This window comes from Hippocampus zosterae, chromosome 15 (genome assembly GCF_025434085.1).
Source record: "Hippocampus zosterae strain Florida chromosome 15, ASM2543408v3, whole genome shotgun sequence".
Classification (NCBI taxonomy): Eukaryota; Metazoa; Chordata; class Actinopteri; order Syngnathiformes; family Syngnathidae; genus Hippocampus; species Hippocampus zosterae.
Genome location: NC_067465.1, coordinates 6,682,093 through 6,705,421, shown reverse-complemented (window position 1 = coordinate 6,705,421; position 23,329 = coordinate 6,682,093). Strand labels below are relative to the sequence as shown.

The 23,329-nt window shown below is 48.9% G+C and overlaps 1 protein-coding gene across 2 annotated transcripts in view; it reads left to right on the top strand.

The window, feature by feature from the left end:
* brinp2 (bone morphogenetic protein/retinoic acid inducible neural-specific 2) overlaps positions 1 to 17,304 on the top strand; it is a 76,968-nt gene extending 59,664 nt beyond the window's left edge. For both annotated transcript variants that reach the window (XM_052087735.1, XM_052087734.1), the window contains 5 exons: positions 1,171 to 1,276; positions 6,115 to 6,351; positions 12,504 to 12,726; positions 15,018 to 15,315; positions 15,736 to 17,304. In XM_052087735.1, coding sequence (XP_051943695.1) covers positions 1,171 to 1,276; positions 6,115 to 6,351; positions 12,504 to 12,726; positions 15,018 to 15,315; positions 15,736 to 16,572 — 1,701 coding nt within the window. In that variant the 3' untranslated portion in view covers positions 16,573 to 17,304. The remainder of the gene's footprint in view (positions 1 to 1,170; positions 1,277 to 6,114; positions 6,352 to 12,503; positions 12,727 to 15,017; positions 15,316 to 15,735) is intronic.
* The last annotated feature ends 6,025 nt before the right edge of the window (positions 17,305 to 23,329 follow it).

Below are 23,329 nucleotides of genomic sequence, written 5' to 3'. Positions count from 1 at the left end.
CGTGGTTTCATAAATACTGTGGCATGAATGCTAGTTTTCATGAGCTGGTCTGTGGGGTTTAACCTCCAATGTCTCCACGGTGCTTTCCTCCGAAAACAACACCATAAAAAAAACACCAAAAAGGGCACTTTGATTGCCAAGGAACAGTTTATTGCAGGATAAACACTGCATTGATGCATGAGCTTTGAACAAACGTTGAACTTTGTAGAGTGAGCTGCCGGTTTTCAACACCACACTCACCTCGCGACATCAAATCTCACCAAAGGATCTTAGCCGTAGGATCGCCGTGCCGCAGCACACCACCAATTAGAGATCCGAGTACAATTTACCAGTTGCCTTTTTTTTTTCCTTGTTTGCGGCAGGCCTGCCGAGTCTAACGCTGAGTAAAAAAAAAAAAAAAGCTCAAAGGTGTCAAATTGTCTTCGGGTTTAAATGGTACCCTGCCGGAAATGTCCTCTCAGCTTGAAATAGGCAAATCTGCCCTGCAGTGAAATGTATCCAACAAACGCTTCCAATTCCAATTGCATACATCGACGTCCTTTTGCAGCCAAGAGATTTGCACACCCGCCGGCACAAATTCCCGCGTTAATGAGGCGCGGCATCCTTTACATATCGAACAAATAATGCTCTCTGCTCTGCGAGCCACCTGCCGCGCTTCGCTTCTGCCAAATTTTGCTCACCCGAGAGAACGCGATGTACTTGACCTGCGTCCACGTATGGCCGTGGGCACCGAGTGGCTGCGGCGCGAGCATCCACGGAGAGGCGGGAGCGAAACCACGGCGGCAAAATGGAGGAAGCGCTCCTCGGGACACAGTCGAGACCACACGCTTGTGTTATAAAACCACTTTTGTATACATAGACAAGTGATTTCTTGTTTTGTTTTCTTGAAAAAAAAATGTGGCTTCTGTCTTATTTTTACCCAAAACACTTCCATGTCAACATCATGGTGCATTATGGTCGCAAGGGGAAGCACATGCGTAATCATGGCCGGCTAGCAGTAATAGATGTGGAAACGCCGACGCGCTAATTCGGCTCACAAGAGTTTTCAGTACCGAAGTAGCGGCGTGTCGTCGTTTGCCGTTTGAAACGAGAGCGGGCGTCAGCGATTTGCATGTCCGCGTCCGGGCTTCTGTTTCTCCGGTAAATACAGCTCGTCTTCCTGTTTCCTAGGTGACGGAAACAAGAACGGGTCCTCTCGGCTGCAGTAACTATGACAGCTTGGATTCCGTTAGCTCAGTGTTGGTGCACAGTCCAGAAAATAAGATCCATCTCAAAGGTATGCCGGCGTAACACACGAGCGCACACCCACCAGTAAACAAACTCCTCACCCCTATTCATTCAAAATTCATGAGCGCAGGCAAAAAAACCTCCTGCAAAAACTTGAAGCAAACGGTATCCTCACGTCACAGTGATGAATGCAGCTGGGCATTTGCTGTCGTCCTTTTTTTTTTTTTTCCCATGTGGCTGGAAACCTTTTCGACCGTATTGCAAGAAACGACCCCCCCCCAGAAAAAAAAGCAACAACAAGAGAGAATTCCGATCCGGGGTACGTTACGTTGCCTTATTCTCCTCCGAGCTAGCCATCCAAAACACCGCCTCTCATTTCCCCAGAAAATTGCAACGATCAGGAGTGAATGCGGGAAAACAGTCGGCTGAAAATGAAAGCCCGCCCGTCGATCACCCAATGAACAAAATGTACTCGCGGTCCGACGCGCACTCACCCACACGCGCACCAACGAGAGAAAGACTGAAAGGCGGACTGACCGTTGACCTCTGTCGGTTTTTAATTCCAAGTCTCAAAGCCGGACCACATGACACGCCCCCAACCTCCGTCCTCCTGCCAATCTCTTTTCTGAACACCAGCTTTGTGTTTTGTCTTCTCCGTATGCTCCCGCATCATTGTTCTCCCTCTGTTTTTTTTTCTCTGATCTCTGATTGTGATTGTATGCTTATTTCTTGTACACCTCGAGGGTTTGTGAGATCTGAACAAATGTCCTTTATTTTCCTTCTGGTCATATATTTGTTCAAGCAGCTTGAACGAATCTAAAATGTAAAATCTTATGACACATCTGCCATGCCCAGTTTGAGATCTCTGTTGGAAATCTGCTCGGTCTAAGGATGGAGAATGACAAGTGAGAGGTGTGTGGAGCCCTCTTTTTTTTTTTTTTTTTTTTTTTTTTAAGTGCTTAGCCAGACTTCAGCCTGAGCCAATCCTCTGCATGCTACCTGTCGCCGTCGAGCTCTTGGAACAACAAGGCACGACGAGAGATTGGCCATTTCCTCTCTCTGCCTCTTATAGCATCCAAGTAGTCGGGTGCTGATGCAAAAAAGAGACATAAAGAGGTGGGCCGGCCTGTTTCTTCCTTGCAGTCTCATTTTACGAGCATCAAAACGAGCAAACAGAAAAGCTCAAACAACCCATAACAATGGACATCTGCTGCTTCTTCGTCTTCTTCTTTTTCTGATTATTTATTTCTTTTGGGGCCCCCGAAGGGGGGTTGGGGGGTTACCAAGGCCCTGTCCCGTGTTTATGCTACGTGTAGCCAAGCTGGATGGAATGAACATTATGTTGAAGCTGGCAAATTGCACGGTGCGCGGGTACCAAAACAAAAAGCCACGCCCGGGCTCCGTGAGGTGCCTTGCACCCGTAAAATGCTTCCAAACGCACTTCCGGCCTTTGTACACTGCGCTTAGCACAGCGCAGCTTGCAGTTGACGACTCATTCACTTCTTGAAATTATCATCGGAAAATGTTTAATTCTTTTTTTTTTCCTTTTTCTGAATGATGAGCAAATTACAGACGTGTATGACACTTAGTTGTGATTTTTTTTAAACATCTTGTTTCAGTCAACATGATTTTATTCTTACGGGAATGTCAACTAATACTCTTTTATTGCATGGCACAATATAACAGTGCATAAAAAATTGAAACATTGTGTAAACTTTCGATATACACCGATTGATTCTTCTTCTTTTTTTTTTTAATCTACACGCAAAGAATATTTTGTTGTTGTTGCGGAGCAGAAGTGTCCCAACGGGGAAAGTAACTCAACAACCTACCAGCACACCACCACCGAATGTATTTATTTATTTTTTGTCTCCACTCATATTCACTTGCTCAATTGATTGCAAGGCGGGCGAATAATCTAATTTCACCTCCCATTCAATTTTTCAAGGATATGGCTCCTTTTCAGCGAAGCCTCTCAGCTTTTGTGGAGTCTTGCAAATGCAAGTGAGTAGTCATGTCAAAGCCAGCTGGGTCACCTCAATTACGGAGGCCTCATTGCATCTGGAAGGGCTTTGCGTGGATTTGGACAATAAGAAAAGCCTTGATAAAGCAAAAGCGGGCTCGTCTTTAACTCATTCAGTACCAGCCAATTCTGAACCAAGTCTGAAAAGACGTTTCAAAACGTCTTTGGGAGTGAGTGAGTGAGTTAACTGCTAAGCTGACGGAGTGTGTGTTTTTCAATCACGTCGCCTGTCCACGGAATATATCTGAAAAGCAGAAAAACAAAAAACCCTCGGTGATGCTGAAGGTGTCAAATTATGGGGCATGGCCATCCATTTCACAATGACCCGTAAAATGTATCCTGCGATTGGCCGACAACCGGTTCGGGGCGTTCACCACCTACTTCCTTGAATGTACTCGCTTCCAAGAAAATTGTGAGGAAAAAGAGCCTTTTGTGAAAGGATGTATCTTCAGCAGAACTTTTCACTTTGCCGTTTTTTTTTTTTTGGGGGGGGGGGGGTGCATTAGTTATACCTCCAACATCTAAACAATCCATTCCTACTAAATAACAACAAAAAAGAGGTCACTTTGATTCTAAAATAGCAGCTTATTGCAAGAAAAGCCCTGCCCTTATGCATGAACTTTGCAATGAACGTCAAACTTCATCCACGTTCTCGCCACCGCACTGCTTTGGCACGCCATCTCACCACGTGGGATCGCAGTACTGTGTACACACGATGACTCAATACGCGCATGATGTGGGCACCAAGATCTGATCAAAGCCACTCCTGCCATCTACTGTTGATTTATCATCCCTCGGTGCCACTTGAAGATCTGGCAAATTTTCATGATGTAAGGAATGGCATGCAGTTTTGTTTTCTTTTGTTTTTCCCCAATTTCGACCATATCACTGCGTCTTACTTGATATGCAAGCAACTTCGAGCCTCTTACATCACCTGTCACTCGATACGTGGGTGTTTTGAAAAGTGATCTGGTGTCTGTCAGCATAACAGAGAAGGAAATTGCTTACTGCCGCGGCAGTGAGGGAAGCCAAAATCAAAGCGGCAACCGTACAAGATCCTGAGGAAACCGCGCCAGATTTGCAAACGCACAAGCGCATTGAATGATGTCGCCACACATGTACAAACGCACATTACAGTGCACATGCCAAGGAACGGAATAGGGGCGGTTGAGGGTGGGGGGGGGTGGGGGAGTCACTAATTACATCTCTTTTCCAAGCCATCGAACGAGTAAGTACCAAAGAAGGAGAGGCATGCATATTCATCGCTAGGCACTTGCGGGATCGCCCGTTGACAAAACAAATAGATGAATACCAGGCAGGGAGAGACAGATTGAGCAGAACAACAAGAACACCGTGCGAATCACAATCTGAAAGGCTCCACTTTGGTTTCCGAAAGACAATGAGACACTTTTTTTGCATCACACGTTGGCTTTTGATTGGTTTAATTAGAGCGTGCAGGTATGACAGCTTGCCGTCGTATTTCGCATCAAGCCGTGACCGCGCTTGTGAGAAAGCGAGCGGGGAAGGAGGTTCCTGCCAAAATCGGAACGCCGCGGCCAGCTTCGATATTTCTCTGCCGTTCCGTCGCTCCATCGTGGGGAAGCTGGAGCCTGTTCCAGTGGCTCTGAGCCAGCGGTCACGGAGAAACTCGACTCCAATTGCGCTGCAAATACGCGTGGAATTTTGAAAATATAGGACGGTGTGGATGTGGGGGTGAATAGTTGTTTGTCTCTGTATGTGCCTTGCGACTGACCAGCGACCAGTTCAGGGTGCAGTCCGCCTTCCAAAGTCAGCTGGAATCGGCTCCAGCACCCCCGATGACCCTGTTCACGATGTGCCATCGTTGGAAAATGGGGGTGGAGTGGGGGGGGGGGGGGCTTTTTAGCTCAGCTCAGTCGACAATTCAGGGCTTCCGGATCGGTGCGGACCTGTGGGGGGGATTTGAGTGCCGCTCGAAGCCGACCTAGAAGATGGTGGCATTTTGCTGCATTGACAAAATCCCTGCCATCTATTGAACAGCAAATCTCACTTGCGTCGCCGTCCAATTTTCGGTGCCGGTCACAGAAAGGTATCAAAAAAATGAACCATCTTGCCACCCTACACTCGTGTTGGTTTTTTTCCTCTCCCTATGTTATGTACGTTTTCCAGCTGCAGCCTTATGAAAATCGCAACACACCCACACTTCTGCCCTTGTTTTCTTTGCAGGGGAATCAATTTCGCAGTCATCTCAGTTGCCTTTTTCCATGTGGTGGGGGTGGTGTTTATTTTTTTATTTTTATTTTTTTGCTCTGTGATTCAACAATACGCACCACACACAAATCAATGCCAGACCCCAAACATGTCAGTACTACGGGGGTCACCGCCCTCGGGCCGGGTCATCGCCGAAGATGCAGATGTGGCTCTTATCCACATGGGACCCAGCCAGCGTGGGTGTGCTCTTGAATTTGTTTATTTTTGCCCCCCCCCCTCCTCCTCCAAGCTTCGATATTTGTCGTAAATGTTCAACGTTCATGAAAAGTTCACGCATAGTTCACGCATCACTGCAGTGGTGATCTTGTAATCACCAAAGTGGCCTTTTTTTTTTTGTGTCGTTATTTAGTCGGAAGGCATTGTCTTTGAGGCATCGCCCATGAAAACCAAAAATGGCGTCCAAGTGATTGTTGCGCTTGAAATGCATCCTTTCACTAAAAAGGTCTTTTCCTCCAATTTTTTTCTTGGAAACGAGTATTTTCAACACTTACTGTTTACCATGCAATGGTAAGAAGTGTCCTTTTTTTTCGTCGACGGTTGCACAGTGTGGCCGTACGTTGCGCGGCTGCGGAAATGCCTGACTGTCTATCCTTTCTCTTTCTGATCCCTTCAAGGCCTGCAAGACGTCTTGCCCGATTTTCTGCGCGGGCGTTTTGTGGAGGCGGCGCTCAGCTATGTGGCGTGTAACTCGGAGGGCGAGTTGCTCTGCCGCGGCAACGACTGCTGGTGCCGATGCGGCCCTCGCTTCCCCGAGTGCAATTGTCCCTTGGCCGACATCAAGGCGATGGAGGAGAACCTGGAGAGAAGCAAAGAGGCCTGGAACACTTTCAACCGAGACTTTATGGAATCAGGTACGGGATTACGGTGTTTGCTGTCCTATCGCTGCTGATCAGCGGACGGTTGACTTGATATTTTAGCTCGGTTCCAGACATACGCTTGCGGAGGTTTTGGTATTGAGCATCGAGAGGAGGCGGGGCTCATTTCTTGACTGCAAGCGTGCCATGCGCCAGATATTCCGACGAACGGTGATCATTCTCCCAGTGTATCCCGTGTCCCTTTCTTTCGATGTAATCCAACATCAGAAATAAAACCCACAGTGGCAGACGCCCACAATGCGCATCAACAACTTTGCAAAACTGATTAATGGGATTCCACTTTCCCTTAAATCACGGAATTGGGATGCTACAGAATGGGGACAAAAAAATCAGCAGACAGCGGCGGGATCATCCGCTAAGGGGGAAACTGATGGATGCGAGATGCCACAGAATTAATCAATTCATTCATCGATCCATCCATGATCTGATGCGCTTCTCCTCAGGAAGGTGGCGGGCGTGCCGCAGCCTCGGGCTAACCAGTCCACCGTCGTTAATTTATGAATTGACTTACTTGCTCATCGATCGAAAAGAACGAACGAGATAAGGACCAAACTCTGGTTCGGGACTAGTACGGGATGGGATTTTTTTTTTCTTTCCCGTTTTTCTGCAGGAGATTCAGTGAAACGTGTTGCCGCACAGAAATGTCAAGACAACTCGCGCCGAGAGCAAACGGCGTCACGTGGTGATTGAGGCTATTTGAGTTCAAACATCTTGTTGTTGTAAAATGGATTTCCACCAAGCTGGGACTATTTATCACACGGCGAGAGGGGCTCAGGTGTGTGATATAATGGCGGTAATGATGCTGAACAATTCCGCCGTCTCTCACTAAATTGGAAAGTAAAGCCAAATCACCTGCTTTGTTTTTTTTTTCCTTTCTTTCTCTTCATTCGCTTCACGCAGCGTTACTTCTTTACAACTTGGAAGATATAGACGGGATTTAATTGGACACAGATTTTGGGCAGATTGATGTGATGTTTGTGGGAGTCGCACTCGTGGGATGCAGTTGCGCCGTGTCTTTGGAAATTGTTTTGCGCCTCACATTATGGCAAATCTTTTGTGGATTCTTTTGGGACAATTTGGCCAACGCTTTCACTTTGCATGTTCCATTTTTCAAAAGACACGATGGTTTCGTCGGGAGATCAACTCTGTACTCTGTTATAACAATTTAGGATTTGAAACTATCAAGTGGGGCGGCCCGGTAGTCCAGTGGTTAGCGTGTCGGCTTCACAGTGCAGAGGTACCGGGTTCGATTCCAGCTCCGGCCTCCCTGTGTGGAGTTTGCATGTTCTCCCCGGGCCTGCGTGGGTTTTCTCCGGGTGCTCCGGTTTCCTCCCACATTCCAAAAACATGCGTGGCAGGCTGATTGAACACTCTAAATTGTCCCTAGGTGTGAGTGTGAGCGTGGATGGTTGTTCGTCTCTGTGTGCCTTGTGATTGGCTGGCAACCGATTCAGGGTGTCCCCCGCCTACTGCCCGGAGACAGCTGGGATAGGCTCCAGCACCCCCCGCGACCCTAGTGAGGATCAAGCGGTTCGGAAGATGAATGAATGAACTATCAAGTGGGGAACACAGTTTGGGGGCGGGGTTATCATGACAACGACAGATGTCACCTGTCCGGCCGTTCTATACGACAGACTAGCAGATGCTAACCGCGCATTCTTATTATTATGAACAGCGCAGGCGTTTTGGGGGAAACTGTGATCTTTGGAGGCTTGACGATGACGTCATGACATTGCTCCGACTTGGCTTTTTGCCCCTGGAAAACCGTTCGTCGTAAGAACTTGTTGAGCGGCGACTCGGCAAACCCAAGACGGTTTGCGCTGTGGCTACATTTTGATAAGAAATGAGGCGACTCGCTGCAATGGAGACCGGGGTGCTCTGGGAGTATTGTTAGATTTCATCTTCTTCTCCAACTTAGTTTGTCGAAACGGAGCCGGCTCATGCGGATGTGCAAAAATCGCTAACATGCCCTCATGTGGATTCTGAACACGTTGCCTGAGAGGAGGCTTCTGGATGCAGCTGAGACGCACCGATGCTCCTTCGGCGCCCGGTTGCGCCGTTCGTTCCTCTTGAGGCTGTGAAATATTAATGCCCGCCCGTCTCCGCATTTTGACAGGCAAGCTAGCGGCAGGGGCAGGCGTGCTATCACTGTCGCGTCTTTATCTCTTCTGTAAGCCTTCAAGAAATGTTTACGCGCCAGATTTGTTAAGTGTAGGCTAAAAAATTTGATACTAACCCGTTTGTTGTTTTTTTGTTTTTTTAAACTACCGCATTCAAATTTTATGAAATGTGTAAATTGTAGATTCAGCAGTGAGCAAAGGTTGACATTTGACAAAAATATTGCGGGTCCGTGATTCAGCCACCTGGGCACCTGTCCGTCATCATCACTTTTTTTTTTTTTTTTTTTTTGAAGCTCATAATCAAATCGTCAGAACTGTTTAGATCTCGCTTCCATGAGAAATTTCACCGGTCCGCTCGGCCATCAGTCAGTCTGTCCTTGAAACTACATCATACCGCGTCTGCCCAAACCGTCAGCCGAGATGACAGCTGAGAATACCGAGGGTGACGGATTTGCGGGATTACACCCAATGGGAGAGCGCCGTGGTTTTCTCTGGGCGGCTGACATGGCAACACACTCGCGGATCTCGTCAAAGAGATGCGCGGGACATAAGGCGGCCGCGCCGCTCTTTGATGCCGTGTTCACGAATCTCCCTTTTTTTTTTTTGTCTTATGTGATGTTTCATCCAGGCTGGGTCGCTACCGTGTGCATTCGCGAGCGTTTGAAATCAAGCAGGGGCTTGGAAGGGTCCCTCAAAGCGGAGACAATTGGGATCTGCCATCATGTGGAATGCACTAACCCGCAGAACTATCCACCGGTATATTGGGGGTGGGGGGTGGGTGTTGTTGTTGGCATAACAACCGATGCAGACAGCGCTCGGTGTTGTTTGGATCTCGAGCCTCTCGTTGCCTGTCATGGTGGGTCATTAATGTCCAATGCAGCACATGCTCAACCCGTATTGTTTTGTGTTTTTTGTTATTGTAAAGTGTCCTTGGGTGTCTTGAAAGGCGCTTATAAATAAAATGTATTATTATGTTGCCGAAAAACAAAAATCAAATTTAATTAGTCACGGCAAAATCTCTTGATGCTTTGTTTCCCCTGGAGAGAGATTTCTGATGATGTCTGAATTGCTCTTGCAGCTTTGTGAGCATTTTACGCTTTCATTTGTACCTGGAAGTAAAGCGCGCCGGTAAGAGGAGCTGTTGAACTTTCTGGCTACTTTAAATAAGTGGGAGAGGGCGAGGGGGGGGGGGCAGGATTGGCAATGGAGTGTTTTGCTGCAAAGTCTCACTCAAGTCAGGTCAGTCGTGTGCTTCCGCCTGCGAGTCTGATTGGCCGGACGGCGCCTCTCCTCGTTGCAAAGTGTCAACATGATCCTCTGGAGAATCAATTAGAACAGACACAACCTATCAAATGTCACCGCAGAGTGTGTGCAAGTCTGTGTGTGTGTGTGTGTGTGTTTGTGTGTGTGTGTGTGCGGGAACAGCTGCAGTGGAGAAAGCCTCTCACTTAATGAGGTGCTCATTAATGAGGCGACACTCAGAGATGTCTTTTATTTTTGTATCACTTTCACACCCTATCGAGGTTTTATCCCTCTCCAGAGCCAATCCCCCCCTCCTTTTTTTTTAAACAAAGAGTTTGAAAGTCGGGTGATGTGAAAAAGCCAAGCTTCTATTCCTCTGCATCAGGGGTGTCCAAACTTTTTTGTTTGACGGCCGCATATGGAAAAAAATGGAAGGACGGAATGGCCACTTTAAAATTCGTTGAGACGTGTGAAAAGTCAGTCAAGCAAGCAATCTTGTCTAGTTCATTTCATCAGTTTTCTGTCCAAGGTGTAAAGGCAAATTTTTGAGGATTTTTTTGGGTGGGGTCAGGGGGGCACCTATCTCACAGTCGATTAAGTTGAAGAGCTTCCCCGCATGCCGAACGGGAAAAAAAAAAACTGGAGTAAAGTGACCATTTTTCAAAGCGCGAGGAGCATTCACTTGACAATCAACCTCATTTTTACAGCACAAATAGCATTTTGATTGGCAAATAGTTCGCCTTAGCGTGGCTCGTCTGTTTTGGATACGAGCCGGCGTCCTTGTGCAACCTCAGGGTGCCAATTTGACTGCGCACTTCCCCAGTGCCTTAAGTGTCAACCGCCAAAATTACCGCTTGCTCTGGTGCTTGAAACCGCTGCTTAAAATGGCCCCAATTATTTGTTGAGCCAGAAGACTACGTCGGAGGGGCGGGGACCAGAAGGGGGGCGGGGTTATCATGACGACTGCAGATGTCAAGGGACGACTCCCTGGACACGCGCAACCGCTCCACTTAGGCCTTGTATTTTCTCGCCCCGTTTTTGTCTTTCTTTCTTGCAAGCGCTATTTTGGTTTCCGATGGTCGTCTCATTTTGGGCTTGTTCTTGCAATTTCCGTTGATATTCATCCCGACCCCCCTGCAGGGGGGGTTTCATGTCGGCCATCCCCGCTGAACAGAATTTGTGTTGAAGGTTGAGCTGAAGTTGACGGACAGCCCGAAATACGGCGGCTCTCCCGGTGTTTGAGGTGTCTTGGTGGGATTTGGTGTCAAATGCGTCGTCTGCCGATCAATTTGCGCTTGAAGGGGTCCGAAGGATGCAGCAAGGCAGGACTTGATGCCTTGGTGAACGAGAGACACCAAATACTTGCCGACCACTGAGGTTTGTGCAACTGGGTGAACAGTGGCAGACTTTCGGCTTGTTATTCATACCGAGCAGATCCATCGAGGGTGGGCTTAAATATCTCAACAGATTGGGGCTGTTGAGATATTGAGATATTTGCTTCACCGCAACGTCTTTTCCGTACCCGGACCAATCGCAAACGGGCACTATTTCATCGGAGCAGTTTGAGAATTTATGGCGCCGAGTGGAGCAATCACTCTGACATTGAACGGCGTGAACGATGGCACAGCGGATGCGTTGCGAACACTCGGAAGTGATGGAGATGGCAGCTTCCTCGACAGCTGCGCGCCCCCCCCCCCCCCCACCCCCCGGTTTTCCGTAAAGGCTTGCCGGAAGACGGTCCAAATCCAATCTTATTGTCTGTCGCGTTTGCAGTTGAATTGTGCTCCCAGAGGGAGGAAACAACAACAACAACAAAAAAAGGATTGCCCGAGTTGTCGTCGCAGGCGCTACACAGAAAACAAGCAAATACGAAAGGCGCTCGCTTTCTGACAGGAATGTCGGTCGCGACGTACGGCAGCCACGTGGGATCGTTCTGCAATGGCGGCGGTGAACCGAATGACACTTTGACACTCGATTTGCATTCGTGGTATCGCAGAAGAAAGCCGGCGCGGATGCCAAACTTGAATAGCGTCGATATTCCTCCCCATTCAAATCGGCGCCGGTACGCGCGTGGCGCTGAGAATGCGCAACCGTCAAAGCACAGATTCTTCCAAAAGGCTGAAGAACCTCTGTCTGTTCACGACGGGGTCTGCGCAAAGTAACAACAAACACCATCGGACAACACAAAAGACGAAAACAACAAGAAGGAAAAAAAAAAAAAAAAGCAGGGCTCTTGAAGAGCCCTGGCAGATGGCAACCCACTCGGGCGCCATCTCCAAGTCCAAATATTCATCAAAACATTCGATTCAAAAAAATGACGCGTGTCCGGGGACGGAATCCTGGACGAAAACATCCCAAGCCGATGCGAGCATGGATGGAATCCTCGCTCATGGTTTGCAACTCCCAATGCTGCCCATTCCTTCTTTCAAATGCTGCGCCCCCTTCAGGCCAAAAGGTGAATCGTTGATCGAGTCGAGTCGCAGCAACCGAGTCGATCTCGGTTGCTGCCGAACCGGCGGGCTAATTGCAGCAATAATTTAAAAAACATTATTAAAAGCAATATTTCAAACACGTTTGCCTCTTTGTAAAAGTGAGCTCCCGTGTAGACGAAACGGTTGCGATACCAGAAGGAAAAAGGCGCTTGAGCGGGCGGGGCACCTGGACTTTCTCAAGCGCGACCGTCGTCCGAAATCCCGAATCATCCGGACGCGCGGCTGACGGGGGCGACCCTTTCTCCTTTTGTCTTTCCCCTTGTCTCCGTTGCAGATGAATTCAAAGGCTTCCTGAAAGGCTTGCCCGCTGACCAATTCTTGAACATGTCCACCATTGCCAAGTACTGGTCGGCGGACTTCCCGCTGCAGAGGCGCTACGCTCATCTGGAATCCGGCACGGCTTTGGTCCTGGGCAAGGCACAGAAGATCGTGAGAAAATTGTTCACCCTCAGCAAACGATGTCCGAAACAACCTCGAATAAGTCTCCCTCGAGAAAGGTACGCCCTTTGACCTTTTCAATTGCCATTTGTGCATTGAACTCAATGGGACGCTGTTTTGGCGCGAGTTGCAGCTTCAGGTTCTCCGGTCGCTTGCCAGTTTGGAAAACAAAACTGGAGGGTTTTTTTTTGTTTTTTTTTGTTTTTTGTGTCGAAGGCTTGGATCAATTTCAAATTGGATCCATCCATCGCACGAAGGCCCAATATCCAGCCTGTTCTCTTGAACCAGCTGTGACGGGGAGGTTACGGCAAGCCTTTCACACCGATGCGCGTACTGACGTGAGGAAAGGGTCGGGCGTGCGAAAGGAAGGCAAAAGGAACCGGGGGTGAAAGCAGCCGCGCTAAGAAGGAATGAACAAAGACAGAAACTTTCACCGACGTGTCGGACGGACGAAGGGTCGAGTTGCAGGCTGCGGAGCGAGCCGCTTCTCTCCTTTGGCAAGCTCTAATCAAGTCTTTTTGTGCGCTGACAGCCTGGCGCGTGTTTACAGAGAACCTTCATTTGCCTGCCAGTTCTTGGCCACTACCAATCACTCCATCTCCCCTCGCTTAAGCCCCCCCCCCCACCCCCTCCTCCCTTGTCGCTTTCTCTCTTTATTTTTTCCTCCACTCTCAATTTCGTTTCCACGTCAACCGCCACACACGTGCACACACACACACGCGCTTCTCTGTCTCAGACCATCATTGGGTGTTCGGGCCGCTCACAGCAACGGCAAGCCATCAGTGCCAGCATAAGATCCATAATCCTCCCTGCGCAGATCCGTTTGTTTCTTCATCACTTCTTTGTGTCAATTTGCACGAGCCTCGGGGTACAACGGGATCGTCATCGCTTTTGGGCAATGCCGTGTGCAATTTGCTGAACTCAGCCCGGGCGATTTGGAGGGATCGAGACCATTTTCGTCTCATCTGCAGTCAAACACGGCAAGTGGCCCTCGGCGGGTCCAGAACAAAAAAAGTGGAGATAGTTAGGAGCTGATAAATGATCCAATGAAGGGGGAGGGTGGGGGGGGGGGGGGTTCACGTGAATGCGAGTTGGTTCATCGCAAACCATGACGGCTTTCATTATTTGCGTTCCAAAGGAAAATATGCCCCCCCCACCCCCCAAAAAAATGAAAAGCTGCCTTTGGTAGAAATATGCCACAAGCGACATAAAGCATGGAGACCGATTCTTCATCCAAATGTCATTTCTTTCGTTACCCCCGACCGGACGGGTGCCAGATCCCAAAGCACGCGTGTCAACTTGCTCGATCTTTGCTAAAATCCGGACCGAAATGTCAATTGGTCATGCGCACCAACAAATAGCGTTGAGACTCGGCAATCATTGGCTAACAAGAAGGAAAGAAACGATTCCAATGGACTGTTTTCAAAACGAGTCGTTAGTTGGTGTGCCGTCTACGAGTAAGAGCACGATGAGACCATCAACCGTTTTGGAGGTTTCACTCCAAAGTGGCCCGCGACAAAAACAAGTTGTTCACGCCTGCCCGACGGCGGATGCCTTGGAAACAATTTCCCCTCCAATTAGACCGGGGGTCGGCAACACCTGGCTCCAGAGCTGCATGCGGCTCTTTAGCGACATCTAGTGGCTCCTTGGCGCTTTATAATAAATGATTGAAAATGGAAAAAGATTTTGATAGTAGGCTAATGTAGCGCAGATAGATGTAGATACATGTTGCAGCTCCGAAAAAGGAGAGCTGTGGTGTTGGTTATTTAAAAACGTCCACTTTATTTATGCTTTTAACAGTCTCGACAAACACAGACATGCCTGTGTCCGACTCCGTGCCTTCTCTCTTCTCGTTCGACTGGAGAGGCGTTCAAAGACAGCCTCCGAAAAACGGAAATTCATGATCACTTCACTGACACTAAGAAAAGCGAAAATAATGCACCAAAACAAAAAAATCAAGCGAGGAAATCACAAAAGAAATTCTATGGGGGTGTTTGTGAATACACAACAAAGGAATGAATAAATAACATCTACAATTCTGAGACAGTCCAGTCTCCTACATACATGCAGCATGTGTTTCCTTCATTGTAAGTTTTATAGAAGGCTTTTGTTTTTTGCGGCTCCAGACATTTTTTGGGGTTTTTTTTTTTGGTCCTATATGGCTCTTTCAACATTTTGGGTTAAATTGGACTTAAGCTGTTCTTCAGTCTGGAAAGCGCGAACATGAACATGAAATGACTCCAAGTTTGGACATTTTCAACAATCCAGGTGCCGCTTTTGAGTCAAGGCCCTCCACCCAGCTTTCTGAGAAACATTTGTGAGGGTTTTTATTTTGTTAATTTTTTCGCAGGTCGCTTGCCTTTTGGCTAAGCACGGCTCAGTCGCTGCTCTACTGCAACGACCGCGGCGTCCTGGGATCGTTCTCCGAGGAGGTCAAGACTTGCAGCTGCCCTGCGGAACACCCGACTTGTCAGGGCGCCATCCCATGTGTCGTCGGCGCCTCGTGCTCGGCTTGCGCCGCGGACAACGTGACCCGCTGCGGCTCCTGCCGCCACGGCAACCTGCTCCACCTCGGTTCCTGTCGACCGAGCATCGCCGCGTCCCTGGACCACTATCTGAACTTTGACCTCGACGTGCCGGATGCCGAGGTTTCACAAAACGTCTCGTACCGTCTCCGGTGGTTCTCAAACTTGGGCGCTCATCAAAAATTTTGAGCGGCAAAAATCAATTCGGTCGATGCTTTCCTCATGTCCAATACAATAGCTCGCCTATGACGACAATGCCGCCATTACACCGTTGCAATAAAGTTTACGTCATCGATTTACGGTAAGTTCACCCAAAAGAAAAGTTTGTGTGGAAACAGTTTTCTGTTCAAAAAAAGTCAAGTCGGCTTCGGAAAATTCGAGCGCGGGCGAGCGATAAGGGGAGTTTGAACCCTCGGGACAGGAAGTGGGCCGTCGCTAAGCAGGATCCGGGAAGTCTGAGAACCACTGTCGGCGTGAAGCCGTTCCCCCCCCCCCCCCCCCCCCCCGGAGACATGAAAGTGAACGGCTGTGCTGTTTTTGCAGGCCAAATACCTCCTTGAGCGGCTGGACAGCAAAATGGAGGTGCACGCCATTTACATCAGCAACGACGTCCGTCTGGGAAGTTGGTTCAATCCGGCTTGGAGAAAGAGGATGCTGCTGACTCTCAAGAGCAACAAAAATAAGTCCAATCTCATCCACATGTTGATGGGCATGACTTTCCAGATCTGCTTAACGGAGAACTCGACGCTGGAGCCCGTGCCGGCCATTTACGTCAACCCTTTTGGGGGCAGCCACTCGGAGAGTTGGTTCATGCCCGTCAACCGGCCCGACTTCCCCAACTGGGAGAGAACTCGACTGGACTCCGCCGCCGCCCCCGCCGCCGCCGTTGCGCAATGCTACAACTGGACCTTGTCCTTGGGCACCCAGTGGAAGTCCTTCTTCGAAACCGTCCACATCTACCTGCGGAGCCGCATCGTCACCGACGACCCGACGGCCAACGAAACGCTCTTCTACGAACCTTTGGACCCGGACGACCAGACGTCCAACCTGGGTTACATGAAGATCAACACCCTGAAGGTTTTTGGATACAGCATGCACTTTGACCCCGAGGGAATGAAGGACTTGATCCTCCAGCTGGACTACCCGTACACGCAGGGAACGCAGGACGCCGCCTTTTTCATGCTGCTGGAGATGAGGGATCGCGTGAACAGGTTGGCCCCGCCGGCGCCGCAGCCGCTCGACCTCTTCTCTTGTCTGCTGCGTCACCGACTTAAGTTGTCCGCCGGCGAGGTGGCGCGCATCAACGAGGCTCTTCGGATCTTCAACTCCAAGCTGCCCGACGCCGCTCCCGAACCCGAGCTGGCTCAGCTCTGCGGCTAAGCCGGACGGCCGTACTCTGGGATATTCTCCCGCTGAACCTCGGGCTTTCGCCGTGTCCTTTGGCTCGTGACTGTCGGAGGCCGACGACGGGGGCGCCTCGGAGGACCTGCCGGGGGGACGGGAAGTTTGGCCGAACTGGCTTCCTTTCGCCGCCACTGCCTTTCTATCGGCAAGCGACCCGACGGCTGCGGGACTCGTGTCATTCGATCGGTATCGAAGAACTCTTCAGGGGTCAACAAGAGCAAGATCGTCCTTTTGTATTTTCTTTGGTTACCGAACAACCGAGAGAGGAATACAAACGAAATCCGCTTTGAAACGACGTTACGCTTACGTTTTCATAACCCCGACCGCGTTGCTATCTACCAATATTTCTTTTCAACCCCTGCCTTGCATTTTTTTAAAATATTTTATTTAAATGGACATTTCAAAACACGTATTCCCGCCGAGCAACCGAGAGGCTTGTTAGTGTTCGCTCTGTACTTGGTGATGTGTGTTTACCAGAAAAGAAGAAAAAAAAAAAAAAGGTGAACACATTGGCAACGCAAATAGCGACGTAGCTTCGATGTTGCTTCTTTTCTTTGTCTCCTTTTGAGATGAAAACCGAAGGTGATGCGGTTATAAAAATATTATCGACGTTTGCGAGTACGGTCCTGTAAATATCGCGCCATTGAACTTGAACATGTGCACACTGCTTTTTAGATAACTAAGTGCAAAGACCAAAAAAAAAAACAACCGGAAATGTTGATAACAACTCATGCCTTATATGGAGTAAGTGTCGTGAGAAGCACATTTAGTTTTGGTGTTTGATTTCCCGGCAGGTGACGTATTCCATTTCATTTTCCAATCAACCGCAAAAAAAAAAAAAAAGGGAAAAAAAGACGTCCTTCCCGCTGGCACTGTGGGCTTCCGTTTGCTCAAGGTTCAGCTGTTGCCGGTGCACGCCAGTACTTCACGTCACCTAATCGTTCACCCAAAGGTCCTCCGGGTTCAATTCGAGATGCTCTCGGCACCTCAAGCACTCGCTATGACTAAAAATCTTTTGGATGTTTTGATTGCACCAGGGGCGGCCCGGTAGTCCAGTGGTTAGCACGTGGGCTTCACAGTGCAGAGGTACCGGGTTCGATTCCAGCTCCGGCCTCCCTGTGTGGAGTTTGCATGTTCTCCCCGGGCCTGCGTGGGTTTTCTCCGGGTGCTCCGGTTTCCTCCCACATTCCAAAAACATGCGTGGCAGGCTGATTGAACACTCTAAATTGTCCCTAGGTTTGAGTGTGAGCGTGGATGGTTGTTCGTCTATGTGTGCCCTGTGATTGGCTGGCAACCGATTCAGGGTGCCCGCCTACTGCCCGAAGACGGCTGGGATAGGCTCCAGCACCCCCCGCGACCCTAGTGAGGATCAAGCGGCTTGGAAGATGAATGAATGAATGAATGATTGCACCAGCCCAAAATGCCGAGTCCAACGTGGTCAGCGTGACCTGCGAATGCTGCCGTTTTTTTCATGGTTTCTGAAGGGCACCGATGATCATTCGGAGAAACGACACGACACCTTCGAACAAGTATTAATTATTAGGGTGATTATTCCATTGTGTTTTGTTTTTTGGGGGGGAAAAATCCAGAAAACATCGTTCATCAATATATTTGGGCTTGTTGTCATTTCCAGCTGCCAATCAGCTTGCTCAATTTTCAAATCAAGTGGCATGTTTCTTTGGAATGCATTCCTGTGAATTTTTTTTTTTTTTTAGTTGGGGGGGTCTAATTCTGAGTGTCATGCATCAGCCCCGTGATAAATTTGCCTCTCTGCCCCCACCCAAAAAAAAACCCTGTTAGGAGTTGATTTGAAGCCAATTATTTGACAGCATGACCAGCGAGCCGTATTTAGTAACCAGCGCCACGAACTGAATTGGTTGTTAACGAGAAAGCCTCGGCGAAACGAAAGCTGAAGCGCCAGGCCCAAGTCCAAGTGCGCTCGATTTAAGATGGCGCCGCACCACCGAATATGGCCAGCTGGAAAAAGTTGCCTCTCATCGCCTCCCTTGCCTTTGCGCACGTTTATCCCAAAAGCTTTTTCTCTGTCGAGTCGTCCGTCCGCCAAGCTCACTCGCAGCGTTCCCTTTCTTAAATCTCGGCGCTTTCATTTCTTTCACTCCATGTGATCCACCCCCCCCCCCCCCCCACCAGTCGCTGATCTCATTGGTCCTTGGCGAACCATCTGGAATGTTGCGGCCCCATCTGTTGGCCCTGCTCCATCACCCACAGCCCACAGGGGGACGGTGGGGGGGGGGGTTAAGATTCATAATGGTACAAGATGGCATTGATGTCTTATTGCCCCCCCCCAAAAGAAAATCCTCTTGTTATATGATTACAATAAATGTTCTTACTTGCACTTGTGTGATTTATCGTTGTTGTGATTCCAATGTTGGGAAATGATAGATAACAAGAAAAAGAATAGCATCAAAGCAAAATAACAAAAATGCGAGCGTCAGGGGGCTTGCAGCCTTGACCTCGGCCGGTTTGGGGGGGTCTTATTTGGTAGATTTCCCGACCCGCTCGGTTGTTTTTAAAACAAGTCACCTGGAAGAAGTGACAGCTCCGATGAAGGCTGAAGCGACAGCCAGAAAGGAGTTTTTCCTCTTCTCCCCCCCCCCCAAAAAAATAGAAAGACCATTGTCAGAGGGAAAAAAAGAAGCCTTAAACCTAATTGAACCACAAGCAGACAAGATGAGCAAAAATCTTCCTCTGAATGGTTCATTTCCATACCGTCTCCTTCACCGAGGTCTTTCTTCACTGATAGGATGTGCCCGTGCTTCGGAGGTGATGACTCATTCATATACAACCGAGGTCGCCGACCTTTTTGGGAAACGACTTCTCGGGTACTGATTATTGCAAAGCGTGAGCAGTTTTAGACCCACTTCTGGACTTGAGATTCTGCATATGCTCAGCAAATATTTGATGCTAGCGAAAAGACATCTTGAAATAAAGAGATCCATCGTTAAACACCGGGAATGGAAGAAAGGTGGAAAGGAATGTCAAATGAGATGAGGCCGATAGTCTCTCCGGTTTTGCGCTTTTTCCACATCTCCATCAAAATGCAAACGCCGCGGGCGCGGAGTTAAGTGCCGGTCATGTGAGGAGTCGGCGAGAGTGCAATCGCATCCGGCGCCGGTTAGATATGGACATTGTGGACACGGATGGCCTTCCGTGCCCGGGGATGCTCAATCTCCATCATCGGCGCGCAAACGCAGGAGCTTCAAGTACACACTCGCAATTCTGGAAATGGACCTGCTTGAAAGGGCAATTTTGCAGATAACTCTCCCTGTTGACTTCCATTTGGAACACATCAGCGGTGGGCACACTCACACTGGCGATGTTCCACCTCGGGCATCGCCCCCCCCCCCCAACCCCTTCCTCCCACACGGCGCTGCACTCGTCCCCCCTTCGGATGTTTTTTTTTTTTTCCCGGGCCGTCATTTCAGAGTACAAACCGGTCGCAGAAACCAACTCGGAATCTTCATGACTGGCATGTTGCTCCTGCTCACGCATGAGCAAATGTGGGTGCGCCGGGGCCCGGAAAGCTACGTTGCGCTTTAGCCTAGATCGGCAAGCGAGCACGTTTTAAGGGCGAGATTGATTGAATATCTGTGATTTTCGAACGGCACCGCATTACACACCGACATCAATGTGTAAATGTGTCAAGGAGATCAGCACACGGCTCAGGAAGATTTCAGTAGAAACCAAAGTCAGTGGATCCGGTAGCACGATAGACGGATAGCTCGATTTGTGTGACCTCTGACTGATGTATGTATCCATGCTAACGGTTAAATTGTATCCATCCATTCCATCCATTTTCCGAACCGCTTGATCCTCACTTGGGTCGCAGGGGGTGCTGGAGCCTATCCCAGCCGTCTTCGGGCAGTAGGCGGGGGACACCCTGAATCGGTTGCCAGCCAATCGTGGGGCACACAGAAACGAACAACCATTCGCACTCACACTCACACCTAGGGACAATTTAGAGTGTTCGATCAGCCTGCCACGCATGTTTTTGGAATGTGGGAGGAAACCGGAGCACCCGGAGAAAACCCACGCAGGCCCGGGGAGAACATGCAAACTCCACACAGGGAGGCCGGAGCTGGAATCGAACCCGGTACCTCTGCACTGTGAAGCCGACGTGCTAACCACTGGGCTAAATTGTAGACAAAACAAAAATATCGACCTGTCCCTGCATCCTACAACCTGCTGCCTGTAATTCACGCGTTCAGTCTTTTATTCACTTGAACCACAAAAACAGATCCGGTTTTACGAGATGCAATTCAAGATTGAAAACCGACCTGACGAAAATAATTGTCATATTTCCCCCGGTCGGAGGATTGAAAAGCAAAAAAACAACAATGTTAAATGGTGGAATTTTGGTCCCGTTAGAGGACCTCTTCACTCTCTTTGGTTTCCCATCATGTGCAATAAAGCACCTCAATGTCAGAGCAGCTCGGCAAAGACAATTAAGGTGCGTAAATATGTAAATATGGTCACGGCAGCTTGACGTGAGGAAGAGCACCAGGATGTTTTCCGCCCCGGTTTGGCTCATCCCCAAGACGGCTCCAAATTAGAAAGCTTAATGACAAGCAATAACGCGCAGATGGTCAACCTCTGGCGGGCACGCTCGCCCTTCCGATCCCGCCCTGGCGCCTCGCGGCGTCGCTCTTCTTCTTGCCAACTCCACACATGCACTCAAGCGCCCGGGCGAGTCTCAGGACGCGCAGATAAGGCCCTGCCAAACGGGCAAGCTTTGCGACTTTGCGCGCCTGCGTTTTCAGGTGGTTGTCGGCCATCTTGAGGGTGACTGTCCCATGAGGCTTTGCTGCAGATGATGGCCATCCGTCTTCCGGAGCCGGCGTCCACAAACACTCTCGACGGCCACCTCTCACCAGACTGGGTAAGTCAACGCAAGGAGAAAAAAAAAAGGCTTGAGGCGTATGCGTCGGCCAAACCGTTTTGGGCAGAAATGGCGGCTGGGGGGGGGGTTTGGCTGATTTCCCGCAGTCATTAGTTCATCGTGGCGACAGCGTGCGTTCCTCCAATTCGCTCCTCGTTACGTTTTGCAAATGTAATCATCTTCTCCGCAAGCATTGATTGATTGCGCGCTGCCGTCGAAGTGAGCTGCCGACATGTTCGATCTGCGCGGAAGCAGAAATCGAGGGCGGGTTGAATCGAGGAAGGGTGACGACAAATATTTGATCAGTAAATTAAAGGTGGCTCATAATCTGGAATTTGCTTTTGACGTGAGGAAGTTGCAGCTCGTTTTTTTTCCAAGGCGATGACGGTTTACAATCCTCATACAGTTCTTCGTCTTGCGCCTGCAAGAGTCGATCGACTGATTCGATGAGCTCGATGACTCACCATCTCATTGGCAGTTCAACCCACTTGTAACTGGCGCCAAGACTGAGTTGTTGGTTGCCATGACAACAAAAAAAATAATTTATTTTAGGCTTGTTGTTTTGCTAAAGTATTTCATATTTCTATGTGAACTTTCATATTTGTTTTTTCCTTAAATCCTCTGAATATGTTATTCGGAATGTTTGTTAAAAATCACTTCCGGGTCAAGTGCCGTGTATAGCGAGGAATGAGAGAAAGATCGAGAAGACAACGGGAGACAGAGAGAGAGGGAGAGTCAGAGAACTACGATACCGTGTGATCTACGTGATTTATCGTAACTTGATCTACTTTCGGTTTACCAAGGTGCACACGGTATGTCATTTTGTGTTATTTATTTAATGTCCTGTTCAAGATATTATAATTTTGATTGTTGTTCGAAATGTGTTTTAGTTTTCACGGTGTTCCATGATTAAACTCTTTGGACATCAGTACGAGGCGTCATCCTTGACCGGGGTAGATACACCACTTGTGAGCGAATGCAGAAGCCCTCCATGGAAACAAATCTGTTCAATCCCAACGACATCCGTTTCCAGAACAATGATCATTAACTACCATAAGGTCAACTACCCGATTGTCGGAAACAAAAAAAGTGCTCCGGCTGGAAAAAAAAAAAAGTCACGAAATACGAACATACCGTCGAACGCGTGCGAGACGTAAATGTGATCCTTTAATCCCGCTTCTTCCCGACGGATTGGAAGTCAAGATAAGTCACTCGTGATGACTGACGTACAGTGCATCTCAAGCGTTGGGTTTTTTTTTTCCATGCTGGATTTAACGGTGATTATTATCGAGGGATTTGATTGTGCCGCGGTCTAAATCCGGCCGAATGCCAGGGAGTGATGAGAGAAATACTCCCGTTTGGCTTTTCACCGATTTTGTATTAAAGTCACCACTGAAAATGAGAAAAGACACTTTTGTTGCCAAAACAAAGCGCTTCCGTTTCAAGATTCAGAATCCCCCGCAAAAAAAAGAAGATATTTTTTCCTGATGAATGTTGTGATTCTTTTCATCATTTATTCGTATCTTCTGATATAGCGAAAAGTTTGACACTTCGCCCTCTCTTCTCCCTATTGCGGGCCGCTGAAAAATGGATGGCGGGTCACAAATGGCCCCCGGACCATCGTTTGGACTCCTGTGCAGTCAACATTTCCACGCATCCTCCAAAGTCGATTTTTTTTTTCCTGTTCCCATGAAACGGCTTTGCGCAATTCGGTCGCATGACGTGCCGCACCTTCAACGGCTCCGAAGAGGCTCCAGCGGTCGTCGCCGTGGGGCGACTGAAGCCAATCGAAGGTTTCAACAAAGGTCTTCGGGAAGGCCGTCATCGACTTTG